Below are 17810 nucleotides of genomic sequence, written 5' to 3' on the forward strand. Positions count from 1 at the left end.
AAGAAGTTTCCTCCATATTAAGGCCATGTCTACATCTAAAATTTTGCAGCGCTGGTTGTTACAGCTGTATTAGTACAGCTGTATAGGGCCAGCGCTGCAGAGTGGCCACACTTACAGCAACCAGCGCTGCAAGTGGTGTTAGATGTGGCCACACTGCAGCGCTGTTGGGCGGCTTCAAGGGAGGTTCGGGGAACGCGAGAGCAAACCGCGGCGAAGCTGGTCTCCTTTCCCGGTTTGCTCTCTCGTTCCCCGAACCCCCGAACAAGCAGGTCTCCTTCCCTGCGGTTTGCTGGGTGGTTCGGGGAACGCGAGAGCAAACCCGGGAAAGGAGACCAGCTTCGCCGCGGTTTGCTCTCGCGTTCCCCGAACAAGCAGGTCTCCTTCCCTGCGGTTTGCAGGGTGGTTCCGGGAAACGCGAGAGCAAACCGCGGCGAAGCTGGTCTCCTTTCCCGGTTTGCTCTCTCGTTCCCGGAACCACCCAGCAAACCTCAGGGAAGGAGCCTGCTTGCTCGGGGTTCGGGGAACGCGAGAGCAAACCGCGGCGAAGCTGGTCTCCTTTCCCGGTTTGCTCTCGCGTTCCCGGAACCACCCAGCAAACCTCAGGGAAGGAGACCTGCTTGCTCGGGGTTCGGGGAACGCGAGAGCAAACCGCGGCGAAGCTGGTCTCCTTTCCCGGTTTGCTCTCGCGTTCCCGGAACCACCCAGCAAACCTCAGGGAAGGAGACCTGCTTGCTCGGGGTTCGGGGAACGCGAGAGCAAACCGGGGAAGGAGACCAGCTTGATTACCAGAGGCTTCCTCAGGTATGCTGGGATACCTGCTTATTCCACGGAGGTCAAGAAAAGCGCTGGTAAGTGTCTATAGTTGATTACCAGCGCTGGATCACCAGCGCTGGATCCTCTACACCCGAGACAAAACGGGAGTACGGCCAGCGCTGCAAACAGGGAGTTGCAGCGCTGGTGGTGCCCTGCAGATGTGTACACCTCCTAAGTTGCAGCGCTGTAACTCCCTCACCAGCGCTGCAACTTTCTGATGTAGACAAGCCCTAAGTAAGTTTACACTTATTCAGTTTGTAGATTTTTCCTAGAGAGCAATTATTTTAGATTTTTAGTAAACATTTTAACCACATGGATTAAATATTTATATAAAGCAGATTTTAAAACTAAATCTCTTGTTGTAGTTGCTACATTGTAATGATCTTCAGCATGGGTAAATGTACAGTTAATACTTGAATTATGACAATAGATACTTGTATACTGCATCAGAACTGTTGACTTACATTTCAAGGAAACAGTTAACTTGAAAATTGCTTTTAGACTCCTGAGCAGCTCAAGAGAAGCATATGGTCCTTAAATATTGGAAGAAGAGACTTAAGTGTTTCTTGAGTATCAGTCCTTTCTTGTTTTAGAAGAGGAATGATGAAACATTGCTTACTTTACTGCCACAATATCAAAAAGATGAGGCAAACTGGTTTACTTTCTAATATTTTACACAACACAATTTATGTCAGTTAAAAAAATGGAGAGACAAGGAACAAACGCCTCCTAAATAAATGTTTAAAGCTGGAACCTTATAATGCAATATGCACTATTCAATGCAAGTATAGTAAAACAACAGTGTCATCATTTGTGCCATAAAATTTAAGTCTAAAAACAATAGATGTGTCAGTTCTAAGGGAAAATGCCAATTAAAAGAGCCAAATTTGTAGGTATATTTACAAACCTCATATTTGACAGCAACTCTGTTAAATTAATTTAGTCTCCAGGAAGAAATATTCACCCTGCACAAAAGTTCAGCCTAAAGAAAAATGATATAGAGGTCTTATTACAAAAACAGAACTCCCTTGTTCCTACAGTTCTAAATGATGATTGAGTTCCTGAAACCTGAGTTCAAGAGCTCTCACCTAGCCTAAGCAGCAACTCAGGATAATAAGAGAGATCCAACAAGTTATCATTCTTAAGTATTTTGATATCCCTTTATTTCAAGCCATTACTTTAAATACTGTTGTACTAACAAAACTGATATTACTATAATTTCTTTGGTCAACTGTTAAAGGTATTTTGCAGACTGTGCTGCTTTCTTCACCCTTCAACTCCCTCCTTGAAGTCACAGACCACAGTCCCTGTAGCACTCTGATGCAGGAAGGAGAAATAATCTTAGTCCCTCCCAAATTCTAGTTCTATAAGGCAGAATGGCAGACTGTCTTCTGGCTTTAGCCAACAGACTGGCCACACATTCTTTTAGATTTTTTCCCCCAAAAAATAATTCACAGTAAGAGCCAAGGCACATGTGAACATAATACTTTTCAACACCATCCTTTGAAAAGTCAACAGTATTGTTTAAAAACCTTCCTTTATTTTAGCTTATAAACACAAAGCACTTCTGATTACATACTAACAGCTAGTTCTTCTGGTAAATTTGGCCTCAGATAGTATGTTACTACAAGTCTCACACAGTTTGACTGGCGCTATCATAAACTGTTTAATTAATGCATTAACAACTGAAATCACAAAGGAAGAGAGCATCCTGAAATTTAGCGTGGCCATTTCAAGGAGTCTGTCTGCAAAAGTATGCCTGAGAAAAACAGAAGAGGCAGATTCCTAAAAAACTGTGTATTTTCATCATGCACAGTACTGGTATCAAGTACCCAAAGAAACAGGATGTCTGTCTTCAATTATAAGGAAACCTTGAGAAATTTGACCTTTTTAAAACAGTTTTGAAAGACAAAAATATGATACCATGTTTTAATGATGATTATTAAAATAATTCTATTCACTTTCAATATAGCTACAGTATGGAACTGCATCTTGACCTTGACCAAAAGGCATCCTCTACACAGTTGGGAAGATAATGCTTACTGCATGCTAATTTGAATCCTTTAAAAAAAAAAAAAAAAAAAAAAAAGTATCCTGTTTCTTCCCTTACCCACTTACTTTGTACAAAACAGAAACACTGCTGAAACAAATACAATACAACAAAAATTAAACTTTATCTCCTGACTGTTCCCTAGACGCATCCCACCTTGAATAGTCATTTTGTAGGACCTCTCAGCAGCAGTAATTTAGAAAGTGTAGGATTTCACACATACTAAAACATTGCTCCCACAAATTATTGTATTATACCTCCCATCTGTCTTCTAATAGCTATGTACATTTCTATTTGTGTTAATTGGCTATGTTTCTGTTTAAACAATAAAATGAAATGCCACATTTAAGCTATTTAAAGTCTCAAACAAAATTTGAAGGGATTAAATATTTCAGGATGGGATTTATGACACAGTCCTGAAATGCTGACTCCTAGTTCCTGTTGCTTTTAGTTGAATATTTTTGTATAGTCACTTTTTTTCCCACCCTACCCTTTTCCTTTACTGAATTTCCACACAATGACTTAGACTTGACCATCACCGGACACGTGAGCAGCAGCAACAACAAAAGTTACAGCTGGAGCCTATATTAGTCCCAGCTGCAAGGGATCTTGAACTGCATTTACAAAATAAAAGAGAGCCAAATAGGCAGAGTGGAGGAACTCTTTTCTGTAAATTTGCATCATATCATAACTCAACAAACATTTCTTTAATTCTTTCTAAACTCAATTTTCCTTTTCAATTCAAACATTTAAAAAAAGCTTTTGCCAAATAAAATAAATAAATAGAAAGAAAAGTATTTAAAAAAAAAAAAACACAACAACAACTTTACTACAGAAAGCCAGAAAAATAATCAGCTCCATATGGACTTTTAAATCTAACATACCAGTCTGAATGTTTGTGCCAAGTCCATCCACCCACAGGCTCCACAGACTTTTGAGAATTATTTATATTTCATTTTGATTACCAACTTTACCTAGGCTTCCCATTTAATAATAAAGTCTAGTTTAAATTTGTCAGCTCTCCAACAAAGGTAGATGATGCAAAGAGAAAAGAAGTTTCCAACCTCTAAAACTATATAAATGTAGTTACATAAAGGTACACTTAGGATACCAGCGAAGTCACAAGTAAGGACTGCAGGACTGGGCCTTTGGACTATTCTTCCCATGTGTGTGCTTAAAAAAAATCAGCTAATATTTTAGAACATTCATTTGTGCTTATGTAAGACATTGGTATAAAACCAACACTAAACCTTACAGCACCTCCAACTTACACTGCACAAAGACAGACTAGGGTTAGAAGTATTTTGATTTTAAAACTACTTGAAAAAAGTTTCATCTCAAGTATTCAAAAAATATTATGCTTAATGCACAAAAATCCACTTCATACAGCCAGAAAAATAATCAGTTCCATATGTTCATTTTATCTGTCTTTACTAATACATCTACATGCTGAAATGTCACGGAAGTGCCTAGAAAGGCTGACCTTGTGGAGTAAACAGGAGACAGGTTTGAGAACCAACCTGGGGGACTAAGAGTAACTGGCTCACAGAACTGATGAATGTTGTGAATGAGGCAGCTCAGCAAACTAATAGCATACCCTAACAGCCCTTATTTACCACCATTAGCTAGAAATAAGAAGCAAAAAGAAGAGGAAGACTGCTGTGTTTAAGAGAAAGAAAGTGATCTATAATCATAGATGAAAATCCTCTCTTCTTTATTTCACTTAAGAGTCAGTTCCTATACAAGTTCTGATCCAAGGCTTCCAGTTGTGGAGAACAGAAGAATGGGAGGAAATTACAGCAAATGTCCTCCTTACCTGTAGACAGGTGGTGAATTATACTTTTTTTAATGCTACGAGGCATTTTTCAGTGTCAAACAATAACTGAAGAGAGCAGTATAATAGATTACAACCAATTTTTAAGGTCAATTTAATAAGAGTCGATTAGTTAAATTATAAGGCTTTTCATTTAAGAAAGTGATTCCAGAACTTTATTTCCATATTGCAGATCTACCCATTTCAACTTCTGGGCTTTCCAATCATAAATGTGACAGACAGGCCCACTCTGGACTAAGTGGGTTACAGATTTTTCCCTCTGGCATGTACACTTGTGTTTAAAAATACGGACAGCCTAAATTTAGGTTTGATTTAGCTTGATAGCTTCTGAAGGAGGTACACTCTAAAAATGCAAACTCTCTAATTTGGCTGGATCCCAAAAAGAGTGGGACCCCAACTGAACAAAAATACAATTTTCATTTTTTCCCCTAAGTAATCAAGTTGGCAGATCCCTTACAACAGATTATCAGCCTGCACAGTTTGCAGGCAGCTTTTCAGGACAGGCACATTTAAGTTGCACAGCACTTAATATGTGCAAGAAATGGGCCAAACTCCTCTGAATCCTCTCCACCAGAACTCTTAAAACACACAAAACAAAGCCCCTTTCCTGAACACACTAGGAGGTTTACAGCTGGAGAAGGCACTCATCCTGCAGAACTTCGCTGCTGGAATAGCATCTCTGCTCGACAGAGTCTCCTCCAAAAGTCTCTTGCTTTATCGTCAATTTTCTCAGCTGCCCTCTCTCCCAAGTCCCTGACCGGTCATTTATGAATCATTAAAAGTGGAATGTGCTGCAGCTTTACAAATGGAAGAATTACATGTGCAAATAGTCGCATAATCACATAGTACTTGGAAACAGCACACATTCCGGTGGGAACATTTCTCTTTGGTCTAGAATGAGTGGGCAGGAAGTTCATTTATCCAGACTGGTGTCTCAGATGAACAAGAAAGAATAGTGTTCAAACCTTCATTACGAACAAGAGAAAATACAATTCCTTATTTTGCAATTTCCAGATATGTGGTGCAATTGTAAATTAAATCTTAAAAGTGCCATTTTGGGATGCTATCATTCCACGTGTAGAATTCCCATTTACATCAGCAGGAGTTGCGTGGGTCACAATTGGGCACATTATGCTAGACTTCTTGCTAATAAGGTGAAGTCCTTTATAAAGGTGTAATATTAGCAGTTTACAAAAACAAAAGGGGCTATTCCGGTTTAAGCCAGGGACAGGAGGAAAGAAGTGGAAATGAAGACTATCATAAGAAAGAAAGGTACCTGCAGAGTATACTGTAACCTGAACAAGTAGGAAATATGCAATTTCACGCTGTAAATTATGTTGGCTGTTAATTATGCAGTCATATAACGAATCAAGTCTACAACTCAGAGGTGCTCCCATGCAAGACATTCAGGAAATATCAGTCTCCTTATTTACAATGCCCAAATGTTTCTGATGGAGACTTGAAGGTTTTACTCTAAAAAGAACAGACTAATTTGTCTTTTTTTAGTTAAGGCCCATGTGTACTAATAACATTATAAACAAGCCCAATCCAACTTTGGGGAAAAGGATAGATTTTGAACCAGATTCAAACTTCACACCTGAATCTTATCTCCAATTTTTACTTTAAATATTTCATCAACAAGCAAGGGTCATAAAAGTTAATAAGATGGGAATTTAGGAGCGAGAGAGAGAGAGAGAGAAAGAGAGAGAGAGAAAGGAAAGTGTAGGCCTACTACTTGACAGGAAAGGAGAACTAACAACAGATATGATCAAGAGGGCTGAGGTTTTTTAAACATCTATTTTGTTTCAGACTTTCCTTTAAAAAAAAAATTGTGACCAGATGCTTAACAACAAGAGGGAAAAGAACACAAATCACAATAGGGAAAGAACAGGTTGAAGATTATTGGTTAAGTTAGATGTATGTATTCAAGGCAGCAGAGCCTGATGAAATTCACCCTTATGGTATCAAGTATCAGAGGGGTAGCCATGTTAATCTGGATTTGTAAAAAGCGACAAATACCTGCCTCTGGAAATTTCCACCACACGCGTCTGACAAAGTGGGTATTCACCCATGAAAGCTTATGCTCAAATACTTCTGTTAGTCTATAAAGGTGCCACAGGACTCTGTAACATCCTACGGTACTTAAGGAATTAGCTTAAGAAGTCTCAGGACCATCAGCAATTATCTCTGAGATCTCATGGAGGCTGGGTGAGGTCCCAGAAGGCTGGAGAAAGGCAATCATAGTATCTATCTTTTTAAAAGGGAACAAAAGGACCTGGGGAATTACAGACCTATCAGCCGAATGTTGATACCTAAAACGATATTGGAACAAGTTATTAAACAATCAATTTGTAAACACCTAGAGGATAACAGGGTAATAAGTAATAGGCAACATGGATTTGTCAAGAACAAATCATGCTCAACCAACCTAACTTCCTTCTTTGATAGGGTTACTGGTCTATTAGATGAGGAGGAAGCACTATACATGATTTATTTTGATTTTACTAAAGCTTTTGAGAGTCCCACATGACATTCTCACAAGCACATTATAGAAATTACTATGAAGTGGGTGCATAACTGGTTGAAAGGTCATATATAAAGACTAGTTATCAATGGTTCACTGTGAGGCTACAGTCAGGGGCAACAACAGGCGAGAAGGCGCACACAGCACCCCCCGGCACCCAACACGGGGGAGGCAAGGGAGATTCTTGGATCTGAGAGGGGCCCTAGGAGCACATGCAGTGACAGTGATGGGGGTGAGTGTGCTGCTTGGAGGGGCAGGAAATGGGGGCTTCTCCCCCAGAGCTTGCTGCTGCTGGCAGGGAAAGGGCTAGGGGGAGTCCTCCTCTCTGGCCCCTGTCCCGGAGCAGCCTGCCTGCACCTCAAACTCATCCCCAGCCCTGCCCCACTCTGAGCCACACCCAGAGCTTTCACCCCCCACCACACCCTCAACCCTCTGACCGAGCCCTGAGCCCCTCCCAAACTCCAAACTCCTCATCTGCAGCCACAACCCACAGCCCTCACCCCTGCACTCCATCTCTCTGCACCCTTCCCATTCCCAAACTCCCCCCCAGAACCTGCACCCCCTCCCTCTGTACCCCCTTCCAGAGCCTGCATCCCAATCCCTGGCCCTGCAGTCCAGGCCTCCTCCCTCACCCAAACTCCCTTCCAGAGCCTTGGGCGAACGGGGTGGGGGGGGCAGAGTTAGGAGGGCGGAGTTTGGGCGGGGGCAGGTTCTGGGCACCACCAAAATTTCTACAAACCTGCCACCCCTGATCCTGCCCTGCAGACCTGAACTCCCAGCATTCTCAGGACACATGCTGATCCCTAGTGGCCAATGCTGATATCCAGCACCTCCCTCCTCTCTTAACCTGTGAGTCCCTCTCTGGATTGGAACTGGACTGGAACCAAAAACCATCTTGGAAGCAACATTACCAGCCCAAGCAGTCAAAAATCATGAGTTATACTCCCTAAAATCACAGGCTCTACTGCCGCCACTTCATTCATTCTTCGGCAGAAATTTGGCAGCAGGCCCTTCCCTCAAGTGGAATTTTCCTCCGGGGCACACTGGCAGAGGCCCTGGAGGTTCTTCGCCTTCCTCTGCAGCATGGGGCATGGGTCACTTGCTGGTGGATTCTCTGCAGCTTGAGGTCTTCAAACCACAATTTGAAGACTTCAATAACTCGGACATAGGTTAGGGGTTTGTTATAGAAGTGGATGGGTAGGGTTCTGTGACCTGCTTTGTGCAGGAGGACAGACTAGATGATCATATTGGTCCCTTCTGACCCTAAAGTCTATGAGAGGGAATGAGGGACCCGCTATCGAAGAGCCGGCCTTGGGAGAGGGCGCAATTTTATATTCTTGCCTCAGGTGCAAAAATACATAGTTAAGGCTCTGGTGTGGGCTCTGGGACAGGGCTGAGGATGAGGGGTTTGGGGTTCAAGAGAAGGCTCCAGGCTAGAGTAGGGAGAAGGGTCGAGATCAGAGCCTGGGGCTCCTTACAAAGTGAGGAGCAGTAGAGACTCTGTGAAAGGTGAATGGGGATAATAAGGGAGAGTGGGATGCTGGGGAGGACCAGGAGGCTGATGATCAGAGCCTGGGGCGGGGGGGAAGAGAAAGGGAGGTGAGGCCCCTGGCCTCCCTTACTTTTGGAAAGGCTCCGATGCTCTTGTCTGGTCAAGAAAGACGAACCTGGCAGTCTTCTTCAGGACTCCCTTTCCATCCTAGAGGAAATTACAGACCCAGTCCTGCAATTTTTCCACCTACCAAAATTCTCATTCAGTGAGTTCCTATTGAGCTTTTTATATAAAGGGACACTGAATGACCAGACAAGAAACTGATCAACATAATCTGGCATCACAACACGAGAGTAGGGAATCTAACGGATGCTTTTTTCTGAAAAATGATAGAATATTACTGTGTCTGTGTACTAAAGGATCATCTTTTTAATGCTACCTTTAATGAGAAAAGTTGTCTGCTTAAAATTGTTAAAAAAAAAAAAATCTACCTACAAGTAGATACCAGTACTTAATGCAACTGGGGAAATAACTATGTAGCACTTAATTTTCTTTTAATTAAACCTTGTATTATCATCAAATTGTGAATTTAAAAGATCTCCAAAATGTAATGAAATAAACATTACACAGATGTTCACCAAAAACAAGAATGTTTTTACTTCATAGCAACCAAAGAGGTCAAACCACTTCCTTTTTCAGACAAATCTCAAAGGACCACAAAACAAATGGTTTTCTAGTGGATTTTATATGTCTATCCCTGCTAAGAGGAAACAGTGCTGTCCAAAAAAATTTGCTTTCCCATGAAATTGTTGGATTCTTTTTAAAATTAAAATCACTTTGCCAGATATTTGCTTGAAAACTATACATACATGTTAAAAATAAAGTTACTTTAATATTGTGTGATTTTTTAATGAAGATGCACACAAGTCAAATAACTACTCTGTATGAAGAGATTATAAAGTGAAGCACTCAGACCCAGGAATGCCCAAGTAAAGTTGTGTGGACTACGTTATTTTCTGCTCCCAGGCACCCTTTAATTACATGATCACATAGGATATATTCCTGCTTCAATCAGAGCACAGTACAAATGTACTCAAGGAATGAGTCAGTTCTTAAATGGTTATTTTTATCTTGAAGGTTCAGCACGTACCTATGTACCTTATTAACTACACATGCACTCACATCCTTTACTAAGGCCGTTTCACCAAGATGTATACTTAAATATCTTACTGAATTCTAGAACTAAAGGAGAAAAGGATCGTACAGGGGAGGTTTCATTTGCTGTACACCATCCACTTTTTGAAATTAATTAACCTGGGGAAACCCTGCCTCATTCAATCACCACAGTCCACTGACTCATTCATCCCCAGCTCCCATTGGCCAAGTGTGGAGCCAGTACTCGGGGCAGGGGCAGCACATGGAGTCCCCTGGTCCTCCTGCCTAGAAGCGGGACTCGCTGCTGGCCACTTCCAGGGTGCAGTGCAGTGTCGGAGCAGGTAGACACTAGCCTGCCTTAGCTGGGCAGCACCACCAACAGGACTTTTAACATCCTTGTCAGCGGTGCTGACCAGAGCGACCCAGTGCCTTACATGTCAAGACTGACTCGAACTTTGAAAAACGCTGGTTTAGAGGACAGCAAACTTCTGCATGTGAGAGGGAAGAAGGGAAGTGTTGTAGGAGAGGGAAGAGAAGGCAAGCTGAGGGAAGGGGAAAGTCAGATTTTGTCAATATTCTCCAGTGTAAAGAACGTCAAGATTCTATGCAGAGATGGAAGCAGAGGCACAAAGAGGGAGGGCTTGAGTAGTTCATCTTGTGAGTGAACTGGAGCGTATATTCTACAAAGAAATCCAATCTTGCTTTAAAAAGGGTAGATCCTCAGTTAGTGTAGTCACATCTCCACTGACTAAGGGATGGAGAATCTACCACACTCCTTGGTAAGTTGTTCCAATGGTTAATTGCCCTAGCCTCTTAAAAATTGCCCCTTATTTCTGGTTTGACTTCTTCTATCCACTGGATATTGTTATATATTTGTCTGAGATTAAAGACTTTTTTAGTATTATCGTCTCCCTGTGTAGGTACCTATAAACCATGTTCAAATTGTCTCTTAACTTTCTCTTTGACAAAGTAAATAATCTGTATTCCTTCAGTCTCTCATTGTAAGATCTGCTTGCCAGACATCAAATCATTCTTATTGGTCTTTTCTGACCCTGTAAAAAAATTTTCAACGTTGTTTTAAAAAGTGTTAAGTATCAGAGGGGTAGCCGTGTTAGTCTATAAGGTGCCACAGGATTCTTTGCTGCTTTTACAGATCCAGACTAACAGACGTTTTGGAGCATGAGCTTTCGTGGGTGAATACCCACTTCGTCAGATGCATCTGATGAAGTGGGTATTCACCCACGAAAGCTCATGCTCCAAAACGTCTGTTAGTCTATAAGGTGCCACAGGATTCTTTGCTGCTTAAAAAGTGTTGACACCTGGCCTGGATGCAGTATTCCAGTAGTGATTTTACCAATGCCATATGGAAAGCAAATATCTTCCTATTCCAATTTTATGTTCTTCAGTTTGTACATCCAAGGATCACATTAGCCATTTTAGCAATAGTATTGCCATGGGAATGGCACATTCAGTTGGTTATCTACCATTATCCCCTGTCACTGCTTTGCGGTATATAATCCCCTGTTCTCTATGTATAATATATAACCTTGTACTTGTCTATATTAATACATATTGTTTCATTGTATCATGACATCTAAAGAACTATGTATAAGAGACTACTTATTATTTACCACCCCATGAAGTTTTGCAATCTCTGCAAACTTTATCAGCAATTATTTCATGTTTTCTTCTGATGATTGAAAGGAAACAGTCAATAGCACTGGGCCAAGAACAAATCCTCAAGATTTCCCCATTAAATTTAAAACTATAATGATTAATGGGAATCATTAATCAGTTAGCTAGTTTTTAATCCATTTAATGTGTCATGCTGATTTCCCATAGAACTATTTTTTAACCCAAATCTCATGTAATATATTAAAATTCTATAAGGTATTTGACATGACCAGTTATCTTTTGCAACCAAACTTGTAATTACATCAAGAGCAAGGCCTATTTATCATGAAACCATCCTGACTGACATTCATTATATTTCTGTCCATTAGTACTTTACTGATTCAGTTTCATATCAGCTGCTCCATTATTTTGCCTGCGATCAATGTCCAGCTAACTAGTCTAAATGAAGGTCATCCCATTTACCCTTTTTAATTATTGGCAGAACTCTCTATTTGGAATTTCCCCAGGTTTTTGTTTTTTAATTAACATCAATCCTCAGAGAGCTTCTTGATCAACTCTTTAAAACTGCAGGTGCAAAAAATCCAGACCCAGTGCTCTGAAATTAGACATATGTAATAGATGCTGGTTAACATACTTTTTGGTTACTGTTGGAATTTATGCATACCATATTATATGACTACAGCATATAGTTATGGCTCCAAACACAGAAAAGAGCTATTTGTGTATAATACATGATGCAGTGAATTTTCAGTTCACATGGATTTTTTAGTGCATATTCTCCCTTCTACAGGCTTTTACAGAGAAATGGAAAATATGGGACACAGAAAGGTTGACTTGAGCCTAAGAATACTTCTTTTTAACTCCTACCATACTTAAATTAATTTTTTTGAAAACCAGTTTTAATTCTTTTACCTGTTTTTCTCAGGGCACTTTTGCCTTTATTATTAAATTTATCATCCTTTAACCTACAAATGGATAACTGTGCTTTTCCATTTAGATAGAGTGAAAGCAGACTTACTACATTTGCTTTGTCAGTAAGTTCTTCTTCTGTGGCCTGTGTGAAATGTGCTGGTGGTTTCAGTCTAGTTCCTCCCGGGCAGGTGCCTACACCACAGAAACCAACACCCCACTTGGCATTCTCGTCGGCAGTTCCAGCAGAGAGGTCAAGGATTGAAAGAACCTGAATACTGAATTACTCTTTCATGCAAAGAAATGCCTCAGAGTTCAGGATTGAAGTACACAGTTTAGGGAAAAGTATGGAGAAGTTTACATTGCACTGCTTGTGCTGTAGCTAGGGTGACCAGACAGCAAGTGTGAAAAATTGGGACGGGAGTGGAGGGTAATAGGAGCCTATATAAGAAAAAGACCCAAAAATCGGGACTGTCCCTATAAAATCAGGACATTTGGTCATCCTAACTGTAGCTGTTTGGGAAAGGTGGAGGGATTTGTCTCTCCGTGAATTCAGCACCTTATATAAAGTTAACTTTTACTTTGTTTAAAAACCAATGACCCCCCCCCCACAAGCTACTAATTAAAAAAAGAGTAAGTGACTGATTTTGCAGTCCTTTCATAAGCAGAATTCTTGATGACCTGAAAGGGAGAGAATATGCAACAACTGCCTAAGCTGCACTGGAATCAAATTCAAGAAAACAAATGTAACAGAACTAGAACTGATCCTAATACAAAATAACTGGAGCTATATTCTGCCATAAATTTTTATGCAGAATAATCTGATTTGACTAAGAATTTTAAGGCCTGGAAATTATCTCAAAACAAACTTTCACTATTTATCACTACACAAGCATAACACCTGCTACCAAATGCAAGGACCTCAGATACCCAAATGCAATACTAGCACCATACTAACTGCAGCAAGAGATGCTTCAGTCTAGTAAAGTCATAAAAGAGATCATTTCAAGCTGGGGAAGGAAGACGAATCAACATCATCTCCTGAACTAAGTACAAAGATCCTTGTAATTAGAACACAACAGACAGCTGAAATAAAACAATGATTAATTTGGATCCTATATTACTCTTATTCCATGCACAGAGTCCCTTTGAAATCAACGGGAGTTTTGTGTGATAATAGATGGTATGACATGGGCCTTTATGCCCACATTTATATTACCGGGAAGGTGTCGGGGGGTGGGGGGGAAGATTTTAAACTAGTAGGGAGCATGCCCTACATTTGACAGCTTCTCTATCAAATTTTATTTTTCTTTTTTAATGATAATGCATAGCTGTTTTCATCCACACATCTCAAAATATTTTACTAAAAGAGGACCATATAATTTTTCCCATTTTACAGATGAGGAAATGGAGGCACAAAGAGATGAACTCAAGATCACACATCAGGCTAATGATAGAGCTGATAACAGAACTCAGGTCTCCTTAATCCCAGACAAATGCCCTAGCCACTGATTCACACTGTGAAATTCATTTATTTTTATGAACTGAACACCTCTTTATGTTGGTCTTCCAGTGACAGGCAAGATAAAACTATTTTTAACATAGTAAAAATGGAATTTTAACAGCTCAGAAATCAGCACAGTCTCAGGGCAGGTGTAGCTAAAACTGCTGTTAATTCATTTTAAAACTGACTAGATTTCAAGTTGACACTTCACTCTGTATATATAATCTCTTGTCATGATATGGTCAATTTTCTTACCACTTCTCATTCCAACATCTAGTTAGTTTAAAATAATGTTAAACTAATCCTACTCTACCAATGGAAGTTTTGAACAAGAAAGGAAAGCAGAATTAGGCTTTTTCTTACGAAAATAAGTGTAATAATCACAAAAGGCTAATGTAACAGTTCAAATACGCTTAATGTAGAGACAGGGCAGTTTCAGTTATTTGGATCTGTAATAATATAACAATGACTAAGGACACTTGTAAACTATACAATAATTTGACCACCTTGAATAGTACATTTTTTATTAAATGAGATGTGACAAATAATCAGAGAAGAATAATAGAAGTGACTTTTTGAGTAAAAAGCAGATCCCTTTTGAGGGTCCAATCTTTGCACAGTGCCAAGTACTTCAAATCCAATGTACCTCAATGGGAACTGAAGGTGTTCAGAACCTCGAAGTAGGCTCTCTGCACCTTGCAGAACTGGATCTTAAGGCTGAAGAAACCAATTTTTCACATACTCTGCAGTGTGAAAGTTAATATTTTTTTGCTGATACAAGCTCATACAAATGAAAAATATTTACATTAGATGAATTGAATGTCAATAAACAAGCATATTAATGTATCCTTCATATATGTGAAAATTCAGTGATACACTGTTGATATACCCTTGATGTAATACCAAGTTGTTTTAAAACATTAAATCTTTAATTTACTATTTTTCTGCTATTTACTACAGTGTTTTCCCATTACTATTAGTAATAGTAAAACAACTTTTTTTCCTTTTCTTCTTTTTAAAAAAAAGTCGTATCTTACTGACAAAACAGCTAAGGGAAATAAATGCTGAGAAATATTGATGTTTGCAGACAGATTGTTTGTAGGATATTTTTCTGTGATATTACTGATGCATCATGGCATTTTTTTCACTTGTCAAAACAAATACCACACCCACTTTATTTCAGAGTTTTCCCTTACTACTTTAAGAGCTAGCAATCACATTACAACTACTAATCTTACTACTCATTACTTGACATATTTATAATGAAACAAATACATTCACATATACACAATTACTGTTTATTTTATTTGGAAGACATCTTGATTAACAACCTTATCCTGAAAAACTACCTCTGATATGGACAACAGTTAGTCAGCATCCTTATTACTGATGACATTGAGAACTGGCTGGTCATACGAAAAAGCTTCACACAGACAATGTATTTCAGATTAAACAGAGAAAGCCCTGATGCAAATCTGTTTGGGGTCTATTAGCTCGCGTAATTGTACAAACTAACTCCTGAAAGGTCACAATTGTACTAAAAGATGGTGAAAGAGGCACATCCTGATTTTCTAAGATGTGTATTTGGAAACATTTACATTACTGCCTATGGAAATTGTTTACCTCGTGTAAACTGGATGAACCACTCAGTGATTATCATTGCACCTACATTAAAATTACACACAAATGCAGGGCTGTTGCAGAATATAATTAGCCTTTTCACTGTACATTATTTACTGCAAAACACACACAATTTCTGATAGGAGCAGCAGCTGCATACAGTGTGCAATGATTTCACTGTGTTGAGACACAAGAACAAACAACTTGGCTGTCAATATAACACCATGGGGGCAAGTCAACTGTGAGATCTGGCCAAACGTAGATGCACACAGTGAGTTCTACTGTCAGGGTGTTTAAATCGACTTCTCTTTTCCAGCACACTCTCACACAGACCCTAATCAAGTGTGCATTCATTTTTCCTCCCTCAGAAATGTTTGACCTTTTGGGGGGTAGAGGAGATTCATACATTAGGGTGCACAGAGCCCTCTATTGTTGTCATTAGCACATGGAACTTGAGCAAGTCAATCCTAATAGGAGCAATGTCCCTAGACTAGGATCAGCAAAGACTGGCAGTACTTGCACATCCCTGCCAAAAGGATAAGGCCCATTTCTCCTCCAACAACATTCCTCTTTATTCAGGATGCAGAAGCCTGAAAACTATTCACTACTTGTTATTATAGTCACTTCCCTTGGTTTTCCCCCAAGGGACATTAATAAATATGCAAAAAGAAGGTCTAGGGGGGATAGTGTGGAGGCTGAGAGAGACGTGTATGAATGGGATTGTTAGGTGGGGGAGGGAAGGAAGGGCAAAGTGGATGTATGTGGGGAACACATGTGGGCGAAGGGTGAGAAGGACAATACAGCAGGGTGGAGGGGACATGGTGAAAATACCGGGTAAGTGCTCTGCATTAAAGATGATGTGGGGGAGGCACAGTGGGGGATGTGGATAGGGGGAGCAGGGTGGGAGTGATGGGGGATCCCAGGGCGCTCGGCAGGAGCGGTATGTGGCTGCAGGGGAGCAAAGAGATGGGGTAGGGGGCAGGCAGCAGGGTGTGGCGCGTGTTACGAGAAGGGGCAGCACGGGTGGGAGGAGGGCGCGGCGGAGATGGGCTGTTCGTGCGTGGGAGACAGGATCGGCGTCTCCCTGAGAGCAGGACGCTCCAGGCAGGGAGGGAGACACCCGCTGCCCTCCCCGCGAGCAAACACACAACGCCCGAACGGGGAAAGCCGGGCGCGGGGGACGTGCCCCCAGCGCGAAGCCTCACGCCACCAGAGACCAGGTACAGGAGACCGTGTCCCAGCCCCCCTCTACCGCCTCCCCCAGCCCCGGCGGCTTCCCACCCCAACTCCGCCACTTACCGCCGCCGCCGCCCTCCTCGTCCATGGCGGGCGCCGCGAGCAGGACCCTCGGGAGCGGCAGAGGCTGAGCGACGCCCGGGGGGTTCCCCAGCTCCCGGCCCGTCGCCCCTCCTCAGACTCACACACACAGCGGCCGCCCCGAGCTCAGCCCTGGCGGCAGCAGCTGCTGCTGCCTCTCCCCAAGCCGCCCGCCCCCTCTCATGTGACCCACAAAGAGTGGGAGGGGGAAGGCGGGCCGGGCCGGGCCCAGCTCCGGGCTGCCTCATCCCCAACCTTCACTCTGGGGCAGCACAGCGACCGCCCACCCCGCTGGCCTGCGGTCCCTTCCAGTATCAGCAGGGCTCTTGCCGGGTGGTGGTTTCGCTCTCTCTCTCACACACACCCCCGTAGGTGGAAGGGATAAAGCTCCTGCTCCTTCCATAGCTGCCGAAGTTCGTACAGCTCCCTGCGAGAATTATATGCAAATTATGTCGTTACATGTTTTGCATAAATTGGTAGATGTAGATTTGTAGCCTAAACTTCAGTTTAAGCTCAAAACACCTTGCCTCCCAAAGCAGTGGCGGGGGAGGAGGAAGATACAGGGCTGCACAAAATTTGGTGGGTGCTGAAGAGCAGCGGGGAGTAGGTAGGGACAGTCTGGGGGGATGAGTTGAGGCAACTGAGGGGTTTTTTTTGGGGGGGGGCAGCTAACAACAGCTACGGTTGCCAACCCTCCACTATTGTCCTGGAGTCTCCAGGAATCTGTCCAACCAGAATTGGCAACCTTAACAGCAGCTGGGTTTGTAGAGGTGTTCAATGGGGAGGGGAGATAAACTGGAGCCTAGTCTAAGGGGAAGCTGAGGACTGGTGTATGTGTGGCTAGGTATAGCTAGGTGATAACTGGGGCAGGGAAGCTAGAGGTTAGCTAGGTTTGTTGGGAAGGCTGGGGGGGGGGCAGCAGGTTGCGGTGACTGGGAGCTGTTGGGGGTGTTTGAG

The 17810-nt window shown here is 41.8% G+C and overlaps 1 protein-coding gene across 2 annotated transcripts in view; it reads right to left on the reverse strand.

The window, feature by feature from the left end:
* The window catches only part of CYTH3 (cytohesin 3), an 89336-nt gene extending 72326 nt beyond the window's left edge, over positions 1 to 17010 (reverse strand). For both annotated transcript variants that reach the window (XR_007776163.1, XM_050966755.1), the window contains exon 1: positions 16836 to 17010. Coding sequence is in view for 1 of the 2 variants with exons in the window: in XM_050966755.1 (XP_050822712.1) it covers positions 16836 to 16860 (25 nt within the window). In the remaining variant the exon portion in view is untranslated. The remainder of the gene's footprint in view (positions 1 to 16835) is intronic.
* Between the last annotated feature and the right edge of the window lie 800 nt (positions 17011 to 17810).

Source organism: Gopherus flavomarginatus, chromosome 9 (genome assembly GCF_025201925.1).
Source record: "Gopherus flavomarginatus isolate rGopFla2 chromosome 9, rGopFla2.mat.asm, whole genome shotgun sequence".
NCBI classification, from domain to species: domain Eukaryota; kingdom Metazoa; phylum Chordata; order Testudines; family Testudinidae; genus Gopherus; species Gopherus flavomarginatus.